Consider the following 24,374-nt stretch of genomic DNA (forward strand, 5'->3'; position numbering starts at 1 on the left):
ACCTCTGTCACTACTGTCAAGCTATGCAGGCGTGGTTTTAGCAACCAGCCACATCCGCTTCACCCACGTCCCACTATTTAACCATTTACGATTATTTGCGAGTGATGCACGGTGGCGTGCTGCCAAGATGGCGAAAGGCAGGCTCTGCCAACTATTGGCTTTAAAAAAGCTCTTCACACCTATGGGTGACTAAGTTCATATTTTTTACAGTCTATGGTAACAACACACACACACACACACACACACACACACATATATATAAATAATAGTTATGTTGTATACATTTTCCTTGTGCCTCTTCATAGGATCCACCAAATTATATATTTGTTATTTTGTGTTTTTTCCAATATTATGTTTTATCCAAATGTTTAATCTCAAGCAGTTTTTTAATAACATATAGTTAATTTGCCTGCTTTGCAAGAAGGGAGAGTCTTTCAAAATCCAATCTATAGCTGATGGTCCCTCAGTGGCCATAAACATCAAATGCAGACTAAGACAACAGCCACAAATAAACTTCCTTGTGTTCTGCAGAGCTGATGTTAGTGGCAGTGAACTATTGTATCTTCATAAAAAGCCCAAAATGGCCCACGTAGAGGTTCTTTTTTGTTGCCGCCGTTGTTTTTTCTCATACTTTTTTGCCTGGCGAGTCAAATTCTGAGATTAATGGTCCCCGGTGTTGCGAAGTAAACATTTCGTTGATGACTGGACAGCACGTGTCTGTCCTTTCCCTAGCGCAGAATGCCACATTTACAAGCCTACGCAGCACTCTGGCTAATTATCCAGATGGCTTTAGGGAGAGAGAGAGAGAGAGATTCAAGGTGCATCTGAGCCACCTGCCTATGGAAAGAGGAAGCGTAGGTTACCTCAGGTCACCGCCACCTCCCATGTTCCTCCTTGATAAAGGTTTTGTGATTCATTTCTGGCTCGAGGAAATGCAAAAGCACATCTTTTGTAACGTTAACACCACCATTTTGGATGGGATGAAGGGACGGGGCATTCCAATGACCCTAGGCGGTGTCGTAAATAAAATCTCCTGCGGCAAAATCGACAGGATTCGTTATAAATCGAATCTGAGACTCAGACTGAGATTAAGGGTGAACTGGGCAGAAACTTTTTGCAGCAGATGTGTCCAGTTCTAGTGCTAAGTATGTTTGCTTTGTTGCTGTACTTCAAATAAAGGTGGTCTTGTTGTATTTGGCTGCCATGTTTGTTTGTTTCAGTTCGGACAAAGGCAACTGATGCTCTCAGTGGGCTGTTATACTTCAAAGGCGAGTAGCGTTTTAGCTCAAAACTGGGCTTTTGATGATAGCTCCGGGTTGAGTTAGCATTGTGCTCTCTTCCTGAGGCGGCAACAGAGATGGTTTTGAAAAACAACCTCAGGGCAGTTGGAAAGATCCAAACCAAACATCTTCAAACACCAAGTATTTGTGGACTGAAGAACAGCTTGTTTTTCTCTGGTGTTAAGTATATTAGATTAAAAGTTCATAATCCTTTAATTGTGCTTATTGCTCATAATCATTACTCGCACCATCTTTAACCAAACTGCTACACCTTTTAGGCGTTTGTTTAAAGGTGTTCACATTAACATGAAATTATTGTTTTTGAGTAATAAATGTAATATTCAATCAGTCTTTCTTTGTCCATCAAGAATTTATTGGATTTTGAAAAGTGGGCATTGCCTACAATCATTAATGCAGGTGTTTGGGGGAAATATTTTGGTTCGCTTTTAAGTAGGGATGCTCCGATCAGGATTTTTGCAGCCGATACCGATTTGTTTTCTTCGTGATCAGCCGATACCGATTCTGATACCGTTTTTTTTTTTTTTTTTGCTAATATGCAAGCTCTTTGATGACTGTAACAGTTAACTGTTTTTCTAGATAAAGTAATACCACAGATGTTGCCTTTGTTATATTACTTGCAGTAATTAGGTATATTATTGTTTTAATAATAAAGAATCAAATAAATAAGCACAACAAATATTTCTTCTTCAAAGAGATATTTAATATTTTGAGGCCTCAAACATGGCTGGTGTGAACCCACGGTAACAGTTCCTTAGTCAAGAGCAGAGAGTGATTTTCTTGAGAGATGAATTAGGTTACTGTAGCTTTAAGACGTGAGCGAGATCGCTCTGTTCGGTGTATCACTGATGACCGGCTGCTGTGAGGAAAATGAAAGTTTAAGCGATCAAAACTTTAAAACGCATGCAAATAATAAACTTTTGGCATGTGTCGTATACGCTGTTTGATGGGGATTGAAAATGTGTCGCGCTGTTGACCAGAGCCATCCTCATAGAAATACACATATCTCTTTAAAGGCAGAGAGAGAAACACAAATCTGCACATCGTACATGAGCAACGGGTTGTAAAAAATGCTCGCACTGCATAAAAAAAATTGTTTCTAATTGCAGCCGCATTCAGGATTCCTATGATGACTAAAGTAAACAGAATGATCGGTTCATGAGATCGGCAAATTTAGCGAGTACAGATCGAGTCATTTAATGCTGTTATCGATCGAGCATCCATACCTTTAAGTTTCTTTTACCTATACCAGGGGTTTTCTAACTATTTTGTCAGCCGAACCCCCCTGACCTATTATTTACTCAAAGTACCCCCTGATATTTTTTTGTAAATATTTCAATAATTTAATAGTTTACCTAGTAATTACCTGGTTATTCTGGTAATTTTCTATTATTATTACATAAAATGTATCCGTCCATTTCGCATGAGTTTTTCTGATATATTGGTCACATGGCATTCAAATTAAACAAATAAAATATATATGTATTTGTTAGTAAGTGTTTTTATTTATGTTTGAATTAAATTCAAACATAAATAAAACAATTTATTTACATTTTATGATTTAATTGTAATTAATTGTTTTATCAACTCACAACCCCTTGCAAATTCAAGTTTGGGAAACCCTGACCAATTGACAGTTTCATCGGTTGCATGTGCGGTGACGCGATTACGTATCTGTTCCGAACTTTCGTCTGACCAGTTGCTGAAACTGAACTCTTAAACAAATACCTCGTCGAAAATAAAATGTTTTGGTTTCCTAGGTAGTGTAAATGTTGTTTATTTTGCTTGTTATATAAATAAACTACTTTAAAAGAACTTAGTTGTTATTTATTCTTAGCGAGTTTACCGGAAGTTACGTGTTGACCACGAAAGCCGCTTATGTCGTTACTGTTGAAACCGTCTATACAATTACATCAGACTTCAGTACATCACAAAAGACATCAGATCTATGCATAACCTTGCAAACTCGTTTTTCTGTTAAACCTAATAGGTGAAGCTAGTACCCCCCATGGATTTATTGTTGAATTGCATTTTTTTTTCACAATGAAATGTTGGTGTGTTAAAGGTGACATTGATGTAAGGTCACAATATTATTCCAGTATATCCTTACAGTTTCTGTTTTGGGTTTTTGCTGTAATTTATGTGGTTGGATTCTGCCAGCCAAGCACTTTGCAGCTGATGCAATGTTTGCATTAGTGCACGATGACATTGTGCAAGATGAAATGGATGTGAACTCTTTCTGACTATTTCGTTCTATCCGTCTCATTCATTTTAGGTGATGGGGCTAATGATGTCAGCATGATCCAGGTAGCTGATGTTGGCGTGGGGATTTCTGGACAGGAAGGCATGCAGGTAAGGAGAAATGGGGAATATTCAGGGGAAGCAGATGTGAATGACAAATGGACTTAAATATGGATGTTAAAAAACTTTCCCCTATCAGCTTATGCAGAGACTGCATTAAAGGTGCAATGTGGGACTTTTAGCTGTATCTAGTGGTAAGAATTGCAACTAAAGGCTCAGTCCACAGCTTACTCATTTTTAAAACGCAAAGTGAAGCTATGGTAGCCACCACAGAACAAACACGTCATCGTGTAAGACAACGTTCTATAAGATGTTTTGTCCATTTAGGGCTACTGTAGAAACATAACGGCTTCTTTACGGAAGAATACCCGCAGTGTATGTAGATAAAAACAGCTCATACTAAGGTAATAAAAATAATACAGATCATTTTGTAGTGTCTTTATACACCGCTGATAATATAGTTATGTATATAATATTGCCTTTCGGTCAAGAGATCCTTATAAAAATCCCACACTGCACCTTTAAGTAAGCCATTCATAGGCTGATTTCACTTAAAAGTGTAAATCTGGCTCTGTGGCACCCAAAACATTGCTCTGTATGGTTAAACATCTAGACAAGTGCAGCTTGGCCACATTGTCTCAACCAATAGCATGACTTTGGGCAGGGACTGCATTTTTTCCAATGGAAACATCATGGAGCGTTCAGGAAAACACTCTTTTCTGGTGCAAGATGGTGCAAAAATATTTTCAAAAAAGAGAGATGATTGCTTCTGGTTAAATCAAATGCATCGCCAGATTGCAACATAATCATACTTTATGCACTGCTTTGCCTTGAGTAGAAAAGATTGAACATTACAAAGCAGCACTGGAGAGTTAATGTGCCAAGATACTGGATATGCATAATTCATGCTTTATGAAATTTTTTGGCCAAGATACGGCAGCGCTGGGTATACTTGATAAATGAAACCTTTCACAACCTTAACATTAAATTAACTCTATGGCTGGTACATTGACCCATGCTTTTATAAATGAAATTAACCCTGCAGCTGATCTGTGTGATGCACAGCATATGTTTGCTTTAATTGTTTGTGTATTTAGGGCGCCCTCCACGTCTACGTCTCTGTGGTTTCTCCAAAACTTGACTTTACCCCCAAAAACACCAACCTGACCCCATCAGCCTTGTTTTCAGTGGTGGACTTGCATCGCATTTATTTTGATGAGGCGAGTGGAGATGAAGTCGCCACCATGAGCTCATCCGTTTGACACTTTGTCTCATGCATCATGCAGATTAATTAATTCAGCGAATGATCCGAGCGTAACGAGGCAACGCTCACTGCTGCGTGCTGAAGTGCTTCTCTCATCCGAGATCTCTTTGAGGTCAATGTTAAACATTAAAAACCATAATGAGCATCTGTTTATGACTCTGTCACTCAAAATGTGATGCAGCGCTGATTTTCTGCTGAATCTACAGAATTGAGGTGGAAGAAACCGAAACTGGTTTCTGAGCTTCAATGTGATAAGATAATACGAGCGTGTACCATAAAAACGATCTGCACTTAAAAAACGAACCCCTTATAGCAATGTTTTCCGACTGACGAACAAATGATTTTAAGAATAAGTTTGAATCAGTCTGATAATTGGTGATTACTGAATCTGACTCACCTATTAACTCATTCGCCGCCAGCCTTTTTTTTTTTTTTTTTTTGAAAAGTTGCCCGCCCGAAATGTAGATGCCTTTCTTTGTTCAGTCGAGAAGAAATTATGTTTTTTTTAAAGGAAAACATTCCAGAATTTTTCTCATTTTAAGGGACTTTAATGGACCCCAACACTTAACAGCCTCAATGCAGTTCCAAATTGCAGTTTCAAAGGACTCTAAACGATCTCAAACGAGGCATAAGGGTCTTATCTAGCAAAACGATTGTCATTTTTGGCAAGAAAAATAAAAAAATATGCACTTTTAAACCACAACTTTTCGTCCCTCTCCGATCCAGCGTGACCTCACGAAATACATCATCACATCAAGAGGTCACAGATGACGTATCGAAACTATGCCCCAGTGTTTACAAGTGTGGAGAAAGAGGACCGTTCCGACATCGCTGTATGTGGAATGATACTAATTAATGTCTTTGTGTCAGTTTATTGTTTAAAATGTTCCGCAAATGTGCGTTTCATATATGTAACATGTGACCTTTCCACGTCATTACGCAATTACGTGAGGTCGTGCTGGCTCTTCACACAGCCGGAGGAAGAAGAGTTTAAAAGTGCATATTTTTTATTTTACTTTCCAAAAATGACAATCGTTTCCTAGATAAGACCCTTATGCCTCGTTTGGGATTGTTTATATTCCATTGATGCTGCATTGAAACTGCAATTTTAGTGTTGGTGTCCATTAATGTCCATTAAAATGAGAAACATCCTGGAATGTTTTTCTCAAAAAACATAATTTCTTCTCGACTGAACAAAGAAAGACATCAACATTTTGGATGACAGTGGTGAGTAAATTATCTGGATTTTTTTAAGAAAATGGACTAATCCTTTAAACAAAAGACAAACCAAAATACACGTTGCCAATCCTATAATGCCTATGTATGCACAAACAGAAGAGGGGCACAGTAGGAAACACTGCCATGATGTCATGAACATGTCTGGGTAATAACTCATCGCACCTGCCATGTATGCTTTTTTAGTCCTTGATGAGAATGACAGCAGGGTGGGGAAGATGGTTGATGGGGTGGTGTCAGGCCAAAAGTATCTTGATTAAAATCCCAACCGCCATTGGAGGCAACAGAGCCGCATCTGTCACTCTGATAGATGTTATGTTAGCTTCCTGACGCAAGCAGCTGTCACAAATGTATTATAAGAAATAGATAGTGATGGACGGGAAAACGTTTTCACCAGAATCACTAGTTAGAAAGACTTCTTTATTAATGCAAAAATGTCCTTTTTTAAAAAAGAGTGTGTTGTCACCAGGCTGATGTTAATCTTTCATATAGCTTATGAATGTATGACGGTGTCTTGGCACTATGTTTGCACGTCTGTTATGATTGATCGTGGGCCTCAAGGCTGTTTATGTGAATGTTTTAAGCACTTTACCTCAATGTGCCTGCTTCTCACAATATATGGACGTATTTGTACACACAATGCACTTGCTAACCATTTTTAATAGCGCACTGGCATGAATAAAATATATGAAGAGTTTGGTTCCAAAAAGCAAAAATTCCATTTTGACTAATTTGGGTAAAAATGTGTTTTCTATACCAAGAAAGTGACAAGATGAAAACCACTATTTTCTGTTACTAACTTTCACATAGCATCTTTAGGTTATAATAACATTAAAAAATCAAATCCATAATTTGATTTTCAAAGAATTATTATAAAACTAATTCTTGTTTTCTGCAAAATGCAAAAAATCTACTGAATCAATATATAAATGTGCATTCATTTTGCCATGTTATATTCATTTAGTTGACTAGTGGTATACATTGATTAAAAATAAACATTAATGGCATCAATCAAAACACTTACTTTGTCATATTAAGAACACTGTCATTGTTGCGGTCATCCTTGGGACGTCGTTGCTGAACTTTTTTGACAGAGATCAGCTGTAAAATGTTTTGGTCCTGCTCGATTTTCGTTGACTTTGAGTAAAATAATGGAAAGTTTTTCATAAGGGGTCAATGTGTTAGCATGACAGAAGCTTGATGCTGTCGTGTGAGAACAAGCAACAGCCAGCATTTTTCCTTCGCCCGAGTGCCTCTCACGTAAATTATTTGATTTTGATGACTTACGTTTCTTCCCCGCCACAGAAAACCTCCACAGGTTTATCAATGCCTTCAAAGTATTATTTTGTTTTTGAATGGATTTATTGCATTCTACAGAGAAGGAGGACTGGCGTTTATCGCGGTTTGGAAATAAAGGGAGAAAAGATAACAGAATAAAACGGCAGATATTGGATTTTGCTTAAAATGAAGAATTGACTTTTTATTACTGACCTGATACAATACTGATTTTGGCAGTAATTAATTTTTTTTAAATGACGTTTATCGCGTTTTTGAAGCAAACTCTTCATATATTTGTAATTAAATGTAAGTATATACAGTATTATAATTCATGCTCTACATGTAGTATTTAAGTAAATATAACTTATTAGAATCTGCATTAATTACAGTAATGAGAGTGACATTTTTATGTAAAATATTTGTTTTATTTGTCTTTGGATTTTTTGGTAAAACTTTACAATAAAATTTATAGACGGTTTCAGCAGAAACAACATAAACACGCAACTTTCGTAGTCATCACGTAACTTCCGGTAAACTCTGCGAAGAATAAATAACAACAAAGTCCTTTTAAAGTAGTTTATTTATATAACAAGCAAAATAAACAACACGTAGATTACATAGGAACCCAAAACATTTGTTATTTTCGACGAGGTATCTGAAACAGAAACTGGAAGTAAAGTTCGGACCAGACGCTTATCGCGTCACCGCACGTGCGCCCGATGAAACGGTCTATATAAGGAAAACACTTATATTTTCAGTTTTTTAAGTTAAATGTCACGACCACGCTATTTGTAAATATAATGTCATATATGTTATTAAAAGACACATTTACATTTAATTTTTGTGTAATATTAAACTGTACCTGTCAAAATGATTTGCAACATTCGGGACGGGTTATTGAGTTATTAGTTTTAATCTGTTATCTGGGAATAATGAATTTGCAAATGTCACGACTGGCCAATCAGAATTAAGCATTCCAACGAGCCATGTAATAACTAGAATTAATACATTCGAAAAACTATATTATTCATTGTTTGTTCATGTTAGTTAAAGGTGCAGTGTGTACCTTTTAGTGGCATCTAGTGGTGAGGTTGCGAATTGCAACCAAAGGCTTAGTCCACTGCTCACCCCTCGCTTTTGAAACACATAGAGAATCTACGGTAGCCGGCACCGGACAAATGTCATCGTCTGAGACAACTTAGTAAAAAATGTGTCCTTTAAGGGCTTCTGTAGAAAAATGTCAGCAAAAAAGGGCGACTTCCGTGTAAGGGGACCCTCGGTGTATGTAGATAAAAAAAAGTCTCGTTCTAAAGTAATAAACACATAACGGTTCATTATGAAAGGTCTTTATACACCCCTGATAATATAGTTTTGTATATTATTTTGCATTTCTGTCAAGAGATCCTTTAAAAAATTACACACTGCACTTTTAATGCATTTACTAATGTACTAATACGAATATTGTAAAGTATTACAGTTTTCTTTTCTTTTTTTTGTGATATTTGTAGTGAAACCCATCATTTCCTACAATAATTATTGTTCGGTGTTTGCACAGGAATTTTGAGAACCATTAAGCATTTTTTCACTTTCTCCTTTTCATAGGCAGTAATGGCCAGTGATTTTGCCCTGCCACGGTTTCGATACCTGCAGAAACTTCTCTTGGTTCATGGTCACTGGTGTTACTCTCGTCTAGCCAACATGATCCTTTACTTTTTCTACAAAAATGCTGTAAGAATTTCACTGGTTTTCTGCATATCAACAATACATAATAAAAATTTATTTAATTTTCTCTTTTCTATGCAATTTGTAAATGATGTAAAGTGGTTTTAAGCAAGTAAATTTTTTATCTTCCTAATTGACCATTTTTACATGCTTACATTTCTGTTTTGTATTTCGGCCTAGATGTTTGTTGCGCTGATCTTCTGGTATCAGTTCTACTGTGGGTTCTCGGGGTCAGCCATGGTCGATCAGTGGTATCTGATCTTCTTCAACCTGATGTTCTCTGCATTCCCTCAACTCATCACTGGGACCCTTGACAAAAATGTGTCAGCAGAAACCCTAAAGGAGCTTCCTCAGCTCTACATGAATGGGCAAAACTCGGAGGTGCGTTTTTCATTTATGCATTTGCCAAATGTTTTTATCTAGCAATGACAAAGTCAGAAGCACACAAGAAAATATTTAGAAGTTTTTATCAGTTGGCATGAGAATCAAACCTACGACCTTGGAGTTGCAAGCACCAACAAATTGAGCTACAGGAACTCGTTCGTGGGTTGGACTGAACGCATAAATAAAATGCGTAAATGGTATTATAATTTAGACAGAAAAGTTTGTAAATAAAAACCCTTGAATAATGTTTTGTCGCATGTATTTAGATATGAGTTGCCCCCGGAGCATCGTGTCAGCAGTTTCTCGATAAGCAGGTGAAGTTTATTACCCGTGCAGCGGTTGCCACAGTTATTGCTTTGATGATTGTTTTTTTGCTGACCCGTTTTAAAATGGCTCTTTTATTCTGTGCTGGGTTTCATAAGCGGGAAAACAGAGCAAACATTTTTATAAAAAAACACTAATCATCCACAGAGCGCTGAAATTGTGCAACCCATGATAATTAAACTGCGGCGGTTGCTTCTGCTTGACTAAAAGCATCTTCTGCTGAGGACTTCTTTTATTTTGAGTTAGTCACAAAGTATAACGTCCTTTCCCTCCATTAGCTGAACATCTAATGATGTTGTAATAAAACCAATGGTTATTTTGTTCTGCGTTATCGTTTGGATTCATGGAGTGGTTAACTGAGTTTTTCTCTGAATTGCTTTTACAGGAATATAAACCTTATATGTTCTGGATGAACATGATTGATGCCTTTTACCAAAGCCTCATCTGTTTCTTCATCCCATACTTTGTAAGTCTGATTTGATTCTTATGTGCATTGGTTGGAATTGGGTCCAAAATACACAGTTTGTGCCCCACATCTAACTTTTTGGTCTGGTATTTTGTAAATCTCCTTATTTTTAATAACTAGGGCTCGTAATCAATTTAATATTTTGATTAAATTAATTGAAAATTCACTTGGTAGTGGCATTTATCAATATTTTTAGAAAAAGCCTGCAAATAACTCAAATGTCTAATTTAGAGACAAATACTTAGTTGTTGCACAAACAAAACGTCTAATAAATAAAACAGCATGGTGTTAAAATATTGTGCAAAGCACATTTGCATTTCATTAAGTAATTTAGTAGACGTTTTAATTCAAATCAGGACTATCGCAAGCATTTTGCCAAACGAGATCTAACCATTTCAGCAATATTTATTTATTTATGTGTCTTGTTGGAATATTAAGGAATATAAGAATATTTCACCAATGCAAAAAGGAGGTACCTTAAAGGGATACTTCACCGATTTAGCATTCAGCTTTGTATCTGTAGAAACCCGGCAGTATTACTGAATGACCATGTTTCCCTCCATCATTTCCCCCTGAGAGGAGAGATATCTGCATTTTGGTACTGCAAAAAAGTCCTCCGATGATGTAATATGACGATTTTTGCATCATCGGAGGACTTTTTTGCAGAACCAAAATGCAGATATCTCTCCTCTCAGGGGGAAATGATGGAGGGAAACATGGTCATTCAGTAATACTGCCGGGTTTCTACAGATACAAAGCTGAATGCTAAATCGGTGAAGTATCCCTTTAAGATAAAAAAATTTTCATGATGCAAAAATTATTTATTACAGAATTTTGGTACCGCTTTGTTTTACAGTGTCTTTGGTACACATTGCATGTACATACTATAGTTAAAGTGTTTAATTATGCATAGTTACATGCAAATAACCCTAAACCAACCCTAAGTACATGGTTGTTATTTTGTATTACTCCGTACTTAGATAATTACACTGTAACACAGACACTGTAAAATAAAGTGTTACCCAAAATGTATATGTTAATAACTCTATTGATAACTAAATGTAATGATAGTGTAATTCTAATTTAACGATTAACTGTAATTCAAGAGTATTGTGCACTTTCTCAGGCTTACGCAGACACTGATGTGGATTTGTTCACGTGGGGAACTCCAATCACCACCTTGGCCCTCTTCACCATCCTGATACATTTGGGCATTGAGACCAAAACCTGGGTGAGTCGTGCTTCAATCCTGATTTGTATGCAAGACTGGATATTAGAAAGTATTTCACAAGATTCACATGTCACACTATACACTACATCAGAACACTACGTGACACAGCTCAATACATTGTAATGCTTTAGGGGCTGTTTATACCTGATATAAATCTGATCACAAGTGGACGAGAGAAACACATTCATGTTTACATCTGGACTTTTAATCCGTCTATTTTGTCCAATTTTGACTGCTGCTGTCCTGATTTCTTGAGGGGGTGGTCTGTGGAGACTGTTGGTGAGTCCCTCTGCTTTTGTTTAAATGCGAGTGGGAGAAATGACGGGTTTAAATTGATGAAAACTAATATTAGGTCAGAGTCCGCTGCTTGTGTTGCAAGTAAACATGCTGCACAGAGTTTTGTACATGTATATGCAGGGCTCCAGACTGCGACCAAAAATTTGAGAGTGTGCGACTGAATTTTACATCCAGTCGCACATGTGCGACCAGTAAATTTGCCTCCCCCACCCTCCGTATTTTTTTTATACATTAAACGTGGAAGTATGGAGGACCACAAGAGTCATGAAAAATGTAATAAAGAACTTCAATATTTAACTACCTGGACAATAAAAATAGCAATTAATACATTTGTTTAAAAATTAATTAACTAATCTATAAATAAATAGACAAAAAAATCATTGTAACATTTTTTTAGGCAATAAAAAGGGAGATTATAAAAATAATGTAGAAATGAAATATGAATCCATTAATAAATTGTTCAAATAATATAACAATTTACAAAAACAAAATAAAACACTCAATAAGTTTGTCGTTTTAAATTGCATTTACAAAATTCTTAATTAAATAATGGAATTTCAAAATGTATTTCAAAAAGCAATTTAAAAAGAGAAATAAATAACTGGATTTATAAATTGAACTACAAATACAGGTTTAAATTAGGCATTTAAAAGGGCGTTTACGTTTAACATTTCTGTTTTCATTTCCCGATGGTTCTCCTTATTCTTTTCGCTTTTCGATTTGCTTTTCGGGTCCTTGCAAATGGTCAAATGAGAAATGCAAATTAGCTATGGTCAGGTGGATGTAACAAGCTCGCTGATTGGCTCTGATAGTACGTCATGCGCAGATTTATAGATCTCGGATAAGGACCCAAAGAGAAACTGCAATTTTTAACTGCATTAAAACTATGAAGTCTTTTAAATTGAGAAAAATCCTGGAATGTTCTTTTTTTACTTAATTTCTTCTCGACTGAACAAAGAAATTGTCACGACTTTTTTATTTTTAAGAAAATTGAGTAATCCTTTAATACCAGGTGTAAAAAGTTATTATTTTTTAATTTATTTATTTTTAATATTTTTATTATTTTAATATTTTTATTTATTTATATTTATTTGTTATTTATTATTTATGAGGTTTTATGATCTCTGAGAATCATGACTCTCATATTTCAAGTATGTGTTTAGGAGCATTAAAGTTTCATTTCACTCATTTGTTTAACATTGATTTCAATCTTTGACATGACCTTACTCAGCCAGTGTTAAAGATATCTAGGTTTTATTTTCACAAAATGTTCTTTACATTATGTATTTATTTTATGTGGAAAAAAGTAAATCTCAAAAAATGACTTTATCTGGTTTTTCACCGGCAAGGTCATATGATGATGTAATAAGTTGTTTTTCTCAAAGTCTTGGAAGGATTGTGATGATAATGATAAAATAAGCAGCTAAATCGTTGCTTGACTCAACTGATATGCACATTGTATTAGTTGTTTGTATTGCTTTTTTCTTCATAATGCAGTCATATTTTATCCTACTATGGTTTTTTATTGTTTATTCTCTATTCTGTGTATTCTCTAACCCATTTTCTCTGTCTCTTATAAGTATGTCTGAAACAGTCTCTTATATTGTACTTGTACGTGTGGTGATGTTCTATGTCATGGGTGCAATCCATCATAAAAGGTTTAGCATTTCAGAAATGATGAAGAGCTTTGGCTTTTCCCAAAACTCATTTCGCACATATTTATAGGTGTCGAGATAAAAACAAGGCGTTCTTGTTCCTCTCACATTCTTAAATGAGCCATGGTGAGTAAAAGCAGGGTGATGCCGACACCGCCACAGACATTTACGCAGGGAGTCTCTCTGATTGGCTTGAACCGGGTGACACTGCGCCGTCGGGAGCCATACATCAGCCCGACGGCACGTAAAGTCCACCTCAGTTCGGCTTACCGCTCGCATGCCCTTTCGCACACCACGTCCTTTGCACACGGGGTGGCCAAGGCTAATAGCTGATGTCTGTCCTGTGTCCCGTGCAGTAGCGGCGTGCTGCGGGCCGATCTATTTGCTGCGGTTATGTATGAGCGCAGCTGCGTTCTGTCCCCCCCCCTTCCCCTCGTTCTTGAGAGTCGCTGTTTTAGATTTATGAGGGCGAATTGGATTAGAGCTTTTTCCATTACACCGCCGCTGTAAATTTTCAGCCGCGTGAAAAATGTCCACCGCAGCCCCACTGTCTTTTCGGACACGATGATGGCTTCTGGTGTGGAAGAGGCTGTTCTTCACGGTAAATGGCTCGAGTAGAGAGTAAACGTTTCCAATAGTCGGACTGGCAGGTCCATCGCTCCACACGCTGCCCGGGAAAATGAACACATGTACTAGAGCAAAGAGTGAAAAACTTCTTTTAAGTCATCTGGGGTGAGGTGTTGAGTTTGGCTGATTTTGGCTAGGCCCTAACAAAGGGTTTAGGCAATTCTGTGTACCGGACGGCACAGAATGCAGTCATAAATGGAGTCCAGATTGTTTTGTGATCCAATATGTTTTCTGCCAACGTATCAGATCATAAGAAGTATAAGTCATTTGAAGTAACCTACTCTTAATTACATTTGATTGAGTGTTTTTTGCACTTGAAAGTGCTCACTAATGAGCGATAAGTGATGACTTTTGAGTCATTGAGTCGTTTAGTAACACGTTTACATTTGTTTTATTTCACAGACATGGATGAACTGGGTATCGATTGGCTTCAGTATGGCTCTCTTCTTTACTGTAGCTCTGTGCTACAATGCTTCCTGCCCAACCTGTTTCGCTCCCTCCAACACTTACTGGACCATGCAAAGGCTTCTGGGAGATCCTATGTTCTACCTGCTGTGTGTTGTCACACCTATCGCTGCTCTTCTTCCCAGGTATGTATCTATGGTCCTTACACACTGCATATTGATTCGGTTGTCACTTCACCTTTTAATGCTTAATCCTGTTCTGTACACAGTGATTTACAGGACTGACAACTGCATTCTACAACCGAATTAACTCCCGTAGTGATAACCGCATTTACAGAAACTCTGCATAGTGTGTACATCACCGAACTGAACAACTAGTAGTTAATCAAGTGTTTAAACGTGCATCATGGACATGACCGGTCTGAACAAATACATTCCTAGAAGGGGGAAAAAGTCTTCTGTATGCGGGGAAAGTGCAGAAAATGACAGAGGCATGAGTGTTTGTCGACTAGTGTTGCCAGATCTTCCACGAAAAAAGCGAACAATAAAAATCCAATAATAAAGATAAAGAAATCCAAATTCTTTACCTCAAAGATCAAAATGTTGGGACCGGCACCTTCACACTTTAAAAACATCAAAAACTTGATGGCATCATGAGCCAAAAGCCATAAATGGTTAAGCGCCAAAACGATATGTATGTACAAAAAAGAAGAGGACCTGGCAACACCGCAAGATAGCACGCTGTGGAGCAGCCTCATAAATGCGTACAATACACAACGCCAAGACGGATGTTTATTGCAAAACATAACGCTGTTAAATTATTTTGGTCAAAGCTGTGAGTGATAAGCACGCGAGACAGCAGAACGTTGCTATGGTTAACTCTTTGTCAATCATCACATTTTTGGGAGTGAGTCTTGTTCCATATAGACAGGTAACGAACATTTCGGGGATTCACTCCCGCATTTAAAGGGACACTTCACTTTTTTGGAAAATATGCTCATTTTCCAGCTTCCTTAGTGTTGAACGTTTGATTCTTGCCGTTTTGGAGTCCATTCGGCTGATCTCCGGGTCTGGCGCTGGCATGGCTTGGCACGGTCCGTTGAATCTGATTAGACCATTGGCATGGCGCTAAAGATTTACCAAAGAGTTTCTATCTTTTCCTATTTAAAACTTGATATTGCGCACTGCCCGAAAATAGTCCACTTGGTTACTTTCAAAGGCAGGGAATTATTTTCGGGCACTGCGTAATATCACTACGCCTGCTGCAGCCATGTTACATCAGCAAAGTCCTTTATTATTACGCCAGAATGAGAGTATAGTTCCTAACCATATCTGCCTAGAAAATCACAACTTTAAATTTTCCTTCGGTCTTAGTACATGATGTAACTACAAAAGAGTCAAGTTTTAAATTAAAAAAATATCCAAACTTTGGTTAATTTTTAGCCTGATGCTAATGGTCTAATCAGATTCAATGGATTATGCTAAGCTATGCTAAAAGTGCTAGCGCCAGACCCAGAGATCAGCTGAATGGATTCCAAAATGGTAAAAATCAAATGTTTAACTCCAGGGGAGCTGGAAAATGAGCATATTTTCAAAAAAAAGTGTAATGTCCCTTTAAATGCGATTGTCACTTGTGAAAGTTTGCAGTGTGTACGCAGCCAATATATTCCTCTTACATTTTTTTAAATAATGCAGTGTTGTGGATCATGTTGCTCAGCAAGTAAAGCATTGCATTAGCAGTGCAAAGGCTTGTGGGTATCTGCCTAAAGCAAACAGAACATTCGTATGTTGTGTTTTTGAGGTTGTTTTGTGAAGTGCGACTGCAAGTGACATGTTAGTAGTCAACACTCATTCGCATTCTTGTAGCTCACCTGGTACAGTGTGGCACCAGCAATGCCAAGGTCATGGGTTTGAAAGCATATGTTGATGAAATATAAATATAATTGTACTTTGTATTTCTCAGATACTTTTACAGAGCCTGTCAAGGTTCCTTGTTCCCAAGCCCCGTCCAAGTGGGAAGACAGCTGGACAAGCTGCCGGCGGACATGCGCAGGCTCTTTCTGAGCCAGAGCCGGATGAAGTTGGGCTCACTCGGGTCACTTTTTACCCCTCGGGCTCCGTTTATACCCCTCTGTGGGCCTTTCCTAAAAGACTACCGGCCAAGGATGAAGCAAACTCGTGCGGGTGGCACCAAACAGAAGGATAAATCTATAGCCAGCCCCTTCCCGTCAAAGAGCGTGGAGATGAGGGACACACCCTTAAGCTCAAAGAACTCTGGGAACCATGTCGTGCTCAACCTTAAAAAGCAGGATAAAGTTGAGACGTGCACACAGGACTCTGGAAATTTAGACTTTACGAAGGAACCGTCAAGCACCAAAGACCCTGCTGGCTCCAGGACAGTTTTGGATGCCACGGGCTTGGAGGACACGCTGAGCCCAGCCGACCTCTGTCAGGTTCGTTTGCTCACATCCACACCGCTGCTTTCTCAAAGTGAGAATATACAGCTTGTGTCGCCACCCAGCTGTTTGTTAGGACAGAAACTAGAGGACGAGGACTATTTAAACCAGAAGCCCCTTTTAGCGAAAAGCGGCGGGGACATGCAGGACAGCCAATCGTCTAGCTGCCCACAAGAACATTTACTTACAACGACATTTCTATGATGCCTTCTACTCGTTACGCTAGTTCAAATTTGCACGTTGCTTTAAGAAATATTATTATATTTGTGTTGATTTTATAAAGATATAGGTTGGTACTATATATATATATATATTTTAGATGTATAAAGTTTAGAATAAATTTTTTTTTTTTTTTTTTGAGTGGCCAGCATATGCAAACTAGTTCTGATACGATTGTTTTTGTAATGTGTTTTTTTTTTTTTTTGTATAAACCATCTCAGAAGTAGAGGAGGTATGTTTTTCAAGGCAGAGGCAGTCCAGGAAATTCCTTTATCTGTTTATTTGGACCTGGTGCACTTTAAAGAACCTTTCCCTCCTACAATAAGACACTTCTGTTAGCACTACGCACACAATGTTTTTGTATTCCCCACCTTAAAACCCCAGTACAAAATGTTCGTAACTAAAGAATTTATTTTTACGGTAAGGGTACCTAAACAATCATATTGATACCTGAGCAAATTCACTTTAAGAACTATTGATGTGCTTATATTACAGTAGATGTGACTCATTGAGTCAATCACAAATAAAAGCCATCTTAACTACTAAGTTTGATAAGTTAATGTATCGGTTAACATTTACAGATAAATTAAATAACTACTTGAGTAAAGTGACAAACCCTGTGACTAATCTAAATTTGAATAAATTGTGCCCATGTGTCTTATTAAAGGGATATTTCACCCAAAAATAAAAATCCGGTCATCATTTACTCATCATGTTGTTCTAAAACTGTATGAGGTTGAACACAAAAAATACTATAAGTCAATGGGTACCATCAAATCATAAAGGTTTAGGGTGAGTAACTAATGACAGAATTTTCTTTTTAGGGTGATACTATCCCTTAACGAACGTTATTATGCGAAGCTACTATAAATAATCACTCTTAGTCATTTGCATAGATAATCCCATAAGATAATTACATAAAATTTTGTTACATTAAACCAAAGTCACATTAGTGTTTGCCATTTCACATTTCTTACATAAATTATTACATTATATAACATAGTTAAGATGGCTGCTATTAAAGGGACATTCCACTTTTTTTTGAAGGTGTGCTCGTTTTCCAGCTCCCCTAGAGTTTGAGTCTTGCCGTTTTGGAGTCCATTTGGCTGGTCTCCGGGTCTGGCGCTAGCACTTTTAGCATAGCTTAGCACAATCCATTGAATCTGATTAGACCATTAGCATCGCACAAAAAATAACAAAAGAGTTTGGATATTTTTCCTATTTGGGGCTTGACTCTTCTGTAGTTGCATTGTGTACTAGGACCGACGGAAAATTGGAGGTTGCGATTTTCTGGGCAGATGTGCTGGGAACTGTACTCTCAAACTGGCGGCAGCGGGCGTGGTGATGTTGCGCAGTGCCCGAAAATAGTCCCCTGCTATTGAAAGTAACCAAGGGGACTATTTTCTGGCGGTGCGTGGTATCACTACGCCTGCTGCAGCCATGTTACAGCAGCAAAGTCCTTGATTATTACGCCAGAATGGGAGTATAGTTCCTAGCCATATCTGCCTAGAAAACACAACTTTTAATTTTTCGTCGGTCTTATACACGATGTAACTACAGAAGAGTCAAGATTTAAATAGGAAAAATATTAAAACTCTTTGGTTATTTTTAGCACGATGCTAATGGTCTAATCAGATTCAATGGATTGTGCTAAGCTATGCTGAACATGCTAGCGCCAGACCCGGAGATCTGCTGAATGGATTCCAAAATGGTAAGATTTAAATGTTTAACTCTAGGGGAGCTGGAAAACAAGCATTTTTTTTTTTTAAAGTGGAGTGTCCCTTTAATGCATACCTCTATTTATGTTGTTTATGCCTTTATTGACCATTAGATCAAGTTGACATGTAATGGTTCAGATATTAATATGTGCTATTGATGTACCCTTACCGATGTCTAACTGTTCGTTCTTTACATGTTGTTTTTGTCACACCATATGACTTGTGTTGCTGCCCAGCAGTTTTGATAGGGGTAATAGGAATGCAGATTTTTTGGTGTTAGAATGACAATGCATGACCCTCCATTGCCTTTTATTACCAGATTACGTTGAAGCTCTTAGAAATCCACCCAAAAATGACTCGCTTATGCACGTATGCATCATTACAGCCTTCGGGGGAGTTGTGCATTGTTGTACCTACATGTATACTTCTCCTTTAGTGTCTTTTAAAGGTATAGTTCATCCAAAAATAAATCCTTTTTTGTTTTTTCAGCATTTCAGCATGTCATTCAAAACCTGTATGACTCGTTTTCAAAATATCTTATTTTGTATTCTGCAAAAAAAGTCATACAAGTTCAGAATGACATTACATTTTTGCATGAACTATTTTTTTTTAAATCACATCATGCTTTTTTCCTGTCTTTGCATGTATAGATACAGTGTTTGCTGCATTCACCAGCTTAAATTTTCGCTGCTTTGATCAACACATTGCAGAATAGGATTTCACTTTTTTAAATAATTATATTAATTTGGACAATATCAGCCCGTATGTTAAAGCTACTGTCTGAGAGGACACATGGTGCATCTGATGCAACTTTACCCCATCAGGAAAAAAGGCCTTGTTGCTTCAGTCTTATCCGTTTAAATATATATGTTCATCTCCTGTTTACAATAGCCGTACGGCTATTCCTTGACCAAAGATGCCAGAAGCACACTATTGCTGGAGTCTCTTCTGGAGCGTTTGTACTGTAACCGGCAACTCGGGCTGATTTCATCATTCAGTGATAATCGCCGCGGGGCTGCCGCTCCATTATTCATCCTCTTTGTGCCTTCACCGCCTCCGTTGTTACTGTACCCAAATTGGTCCTATTTTTTTCATTACACAGGAAGCATTACGTATGGCATACGCCCTCAGGAATCACCAGAATAGTTTCATGAAAACATTCCGTTTTGATCACTGTCTATTCCGAGGCAATGACGGGAGTTAATGGACGAACCCGTGACTGTGCAATTTCTCATTATTTTAAAGCTGTAATGTATGTGTAATGAATGTTTCATGCAAGCGCATGGGCCGACATGCTTTTGCTCAGCATGAAAAAACTCCACGATCCAAATGTCAGGGGTGTTGTGTATTATTGACTCCCTAGAGAGATAGTTTTTATGAGATGATTTATCACGCTGTGCTCGTGTAACCTTCGGGATCTCATTTGGGTAGTCGCTATCAAAATTGTCGATTTGTGAAGAGCCTACCAAAATAATTTTTTGAGATGTGAATTCTGTGTAAAATGAATTTTTCTGACCAAAAACGATGTCAGCTCTTTTATTTTACTAATAAACACACAATAAATAATTGGTAGTGTTTGGAGGAAACTGGTTTAGTTGTGTATTAGGTTACGAAATATTAAGCTTGCTGTAAAACGACCAAATTTGTCTGAATACTATCCAGAAGCTAATGTAAAGCACACAAGTACTTCATCCCTTCAGTTCTTATGGGTGGGCGATAAGAGGGAGCAATATTTCTTGTCTCGTCTAAATTTAAATGTTGGCATCTTCGACGTATGCTGAAATTATTTATACTTTTATATTCAGAGTCCAATAATAAGCAAAGTTTGTATATGCTGATGTTGCTTTACTTACTCGGAAGAACAGTTTTATACGTTGTTTATATATATGTTATGTGCCTTAACACTGGAAAACACATATGTAGACGGCAATACATACAGTGAATTTATATACGTGCTTTATGTGTAAAGTTATTTTGAAAGTTATATTAATAAAATGAGGTTTGATAAACTTTTTATAAATATCTATAAAATTGAAGAGATTGTTTTCTGTATGCATTGTTTTTTTTTAAGAGTTTATTACTTAAATACCAGATTTCACGTCTGTAGTTTTTGGCCAAGCATCATATTCTGTATTTTGTGTTGTCTTTCTGTGACACTCAACGTACAACCTTATTGTATATTGTATATTTATGTTAGCTTATGCGTGTTTACCCATGTTAAAGGAATAGTCTACTCATTTTCAATATTAAAATGTTATTACCTTAACTAAGAATTGTTGATACATCCCTCTATCATCTGTGTGCCTGCACGTAAGCGCTGGAGCGCGCTGCGACGCTTCGATAGCATTTAGCTTAGCCCCATTCATTCAATGGTACCATTTAGAGATAAAGTTAGAAGTGACCAAACACATCAACGTTTTTCCTATTTAAGACGAGTAGTTATACGAGCAAGTTTGGTGGTACAAAATAAAATGTAGCGCTTTTCTAAGCGGATTTAAAAGAGGAACTATATTTTATGGCGTAATAGCACTTTTGGGAGTACTTCGACTCGGCGCAGTAACACCCTCCCTCTCCCATTATGAGAGTGAGAAGGGGAGCGGACTTTTCAGGCGAGTCGAAGTACTCCCAAAAGTGCTATTACGCCATAAAATATAGTTCCTCTTTTAAATCCGCTTAGAAAAGCGCTACGTTTTATTTTGTACCACCAAACTTGCTCGTATAACTACTCGTCTTAAATAGGAAAAACGTTTTGGTGTTTGGTCACTTTTAACTTTATCTCTAAATGGTACCATTGAATGAATGGGGCTAAGCTAAATGCTATCGAAGCGTCGGAGCGCGCTCCAGCGCTTACGTGCACGCACACAGATGATAGAGGGATGTATCAACAATTCTTAGTTAAGGTAATAACACATTTTAATATTGAAAATGAGTAGACTATTCCTTCAACAAATACCACCTTATTTCGTAAAGTATTACCAAATTAATTGTACACTGTAAAACCTAACAGCCAACCCAACTCAAACCACCCAAGCAAACCGGTTGCATTAGGCCATTTAAGTTTTAAAACATATTAATTTAAGTACTGTGAACTTAAGTGATGTGCAATTATGCACTTATATTTAAGTAGTGTGAACTTAATTATAAGTGCATAACTGCACTGACATATTTTATGTATATTGAAAAAATATGTAATATCAGCACTTATGCAAGTACCTCATGTCCAATAAACTTATAGGACTAGAAATGTTTGAAATATTAAATATAATAATTTTAATAAATTTTGGATCTTGATAGCATCAGCCCCCCTTCATTTGCATTATATTGAGAAGGACCACTTGGACATTTGGATAAAAAAATTCTAATTTGCAAAATGAACAATCATGCCAAACATCACACAGGCTTGGAGCGACACGAAAGTGAGCGCGTGGTGACAAATATTTAATTTTGTATGAGCTCCTTTAACCCCTGCCTTGCCCTTTTGTCAATTAAACACGATGATGACATTCCAGAACATTTTAATTGCCCCTTACATCACGTCCTGTTGTATAGGGATTAAAAATGTAAGATGGTCCTTTAACCTCAGCACATCTGGAGGTATTTCCCTTTAGCGTGATAAACCCAACTGGCAGTGACTGGAAGCATCTGTCAGCCTATACATTCTTCCCAAAGGTATGGGGTGGGATGGGTTTTCGACAGCTTTTAACGCTTCGATAATGGTGTTGTGCAATATTAGTTAACCTTAAGTTAATCCATCTTATAAAGACTTTATAAACAACGCCCAAGATATCTCATCCCTTCTGTATTTTTACAGTGATAAAGCCTTATTACCCTGTACCCATACAGTAGGTGAGCCATATGTCCATACAGTATGGATTAGCATTGAAGTGTACCATTATGATTTGTACTCTAAAAAATGATTCATTCAATTTACTATTTTTTTTCAAGGTAAATGGTTGCAATCAATTTATTTAAGCTATATTTAAACAATTTTTTTATTTTTATTTTTTTTTTTTAATGTAGCTTAAATAAATTGATTGCAACCATTTACCTTAAAAAAATAGTAAATTGGATGATTTTTTTTCAGTTTTCAGTTTTTTTCAGTTTAGGTCCTGGACATTCACAGAATATTTACTGTATACCTTTTAAAAAATGCTGGGTTGTTTTAACTGGAGAAAGCCAACAGTTGGGTTAAATTAACTTAGACAATTATAACCCAACCATGCACTGTCAGAAAAAAATGGTCAGAAAATGGTCCCCAGCTGTCACTGCAGCCTTTCAAAAAGTACATCTTTATACCTAAAGTGTTCATAATAGTACCTCAGAGGTACATATTGGTACCAAAAAGTGCATATTAGTACCTAAAAGGTACATATTGGTACCAAATGTATGTATACAGTATATGTACATACATGGTACATATTAGGATCATTTCATATTGTGATATTATAATATTGTCAATATTACATTTGTAAAAATGCTAGCTTTTATGTTCATCTCTAATGCACTGATAATGCTATACTTTAAAGAAATATAAAATATAGTTGCTTGCAGAAAATGATTACGTCGAAATACAGTACATGACTACTTTTTGAAAGGCTAATAGTGGAGAAAAATGTTAGTATAGTTGCAAGAACTCTAGACCAGTGGTTCTCAAACTTTTTTGGCTGAAGTACCCCTTTTTATGATTTTTTCAAGCTGAGTACCCCTTAACCAGACAACAACATTTAGCTTTAAAATACAGTGAAATGAGAGTGAGACAGTCATTATATCTGATGTCCCAGAGTAGGTTTATTGCTTAATATTCATCACAAAACTGGTGGTATTTTTGAGACAGTTTTTTTTGCATTCTCTTTTAAGAAGCCACTTCTACTAACTTAAATTATTTTGCGCAGTTAGCAGTGTCAGGTTACAAATGAGCTATTATCAGATTTGCACACATGCAATTAAACATACATTTGAACAAATATGGCATAAATATATTTAAATAAATTGACATTCATATTAAATTAGGAACCTTTGAATTATCGATTTTGTGTGGATTACAGCTGCTTTTCCCAAGGTTATTATAGAAGCTTTAATGAGGTACATTTAACCAAATAAAACTCAAACGCATTTACAACACTGACAGATGTCACTTACTTGAAGATATATATATACACGCACAGCAACACCACAAAAGAAAGTAAACTTTAAGTAAGAAATGATAACACAATCAGACTCCGTGTATCTCCGTTGCTAAAGCTGCTGAACTGAAACCGTAGGGCATGCGCCAGACAAGACAACAGGTTGAACTCGCACATGCATTTTATACAATGTGCTTTACATTTTTTTTTTTTTAAGCATTTTTGTGTAGTCCTAATGTCATATAAAATACTATCATCATGATTTACTGATTTTATTGATTTATTCCTAAATAAATGTCAGTTTCCACTTTCTCTCACGTACCCCCTGAAGTACCCCAAAGTACCCCTAGGGGTACGCGTACCCCCATTTG

The 24,374-nt window shown here is 37.0% G+C and overlaps 1 protein-coding gene across 1 annotated transcript in view; it reads left to right on the forward strand.

Annotated features, from left to right (window-relative positions):
- atp10a (ATPase phospholipid transporting 10A) overlaps positions 1-17,708 on the forward strand; it is a 69,698-nt gene extending 51,990 nt beyond the window's left edge. Inside the window, exons 15-21 of the mRNA XM_055213424.2 lie at positions 3,574-3,650; positions 8,980-9,105; positions 9,280-9,480; positions 10,193-10,273; positions 11,400-11,504; positions 14,486-14,673; positions 16,451-17,708. Coding sequence (XP_055069399.2) covers positions 3,574-3,650; positions 8,980-9,105; positions 9,280-9,480; positions 10,193-10,273; positions 11,400-11,504; positions 14,486-14,673; positions 16,451-17,147 — 1,475 coding nt within the window. The 3' untranslated portion in view covers positions 17,148-17,708. The remainder of the gene's footprint in view (positions 1-3,573; positions 3,651-8,979; positions 9,106-9,279; positions 9,481-10,192; positions 10,274-11,399; positions 11,505-14,485; positions 14,674-16,450) is intronic.
- Positions 17,709-24,374: the final 6,666 nt, after the last annotated feature.

This window comes from Misgurnus anguillicaudatus, chromosome 8, assembly GCF_027580225.2.
Source record: "Misgurnus anguillicaudatus chromosome 8, ASM2758022v2, whole genome shotgun sequence".
NCBI lineage: Eukaryota > Metazoa > Chordata > Actinopteri > Cypriniformes > Cobitidae > Misgurnus > Misgurnus anguillicaudatus.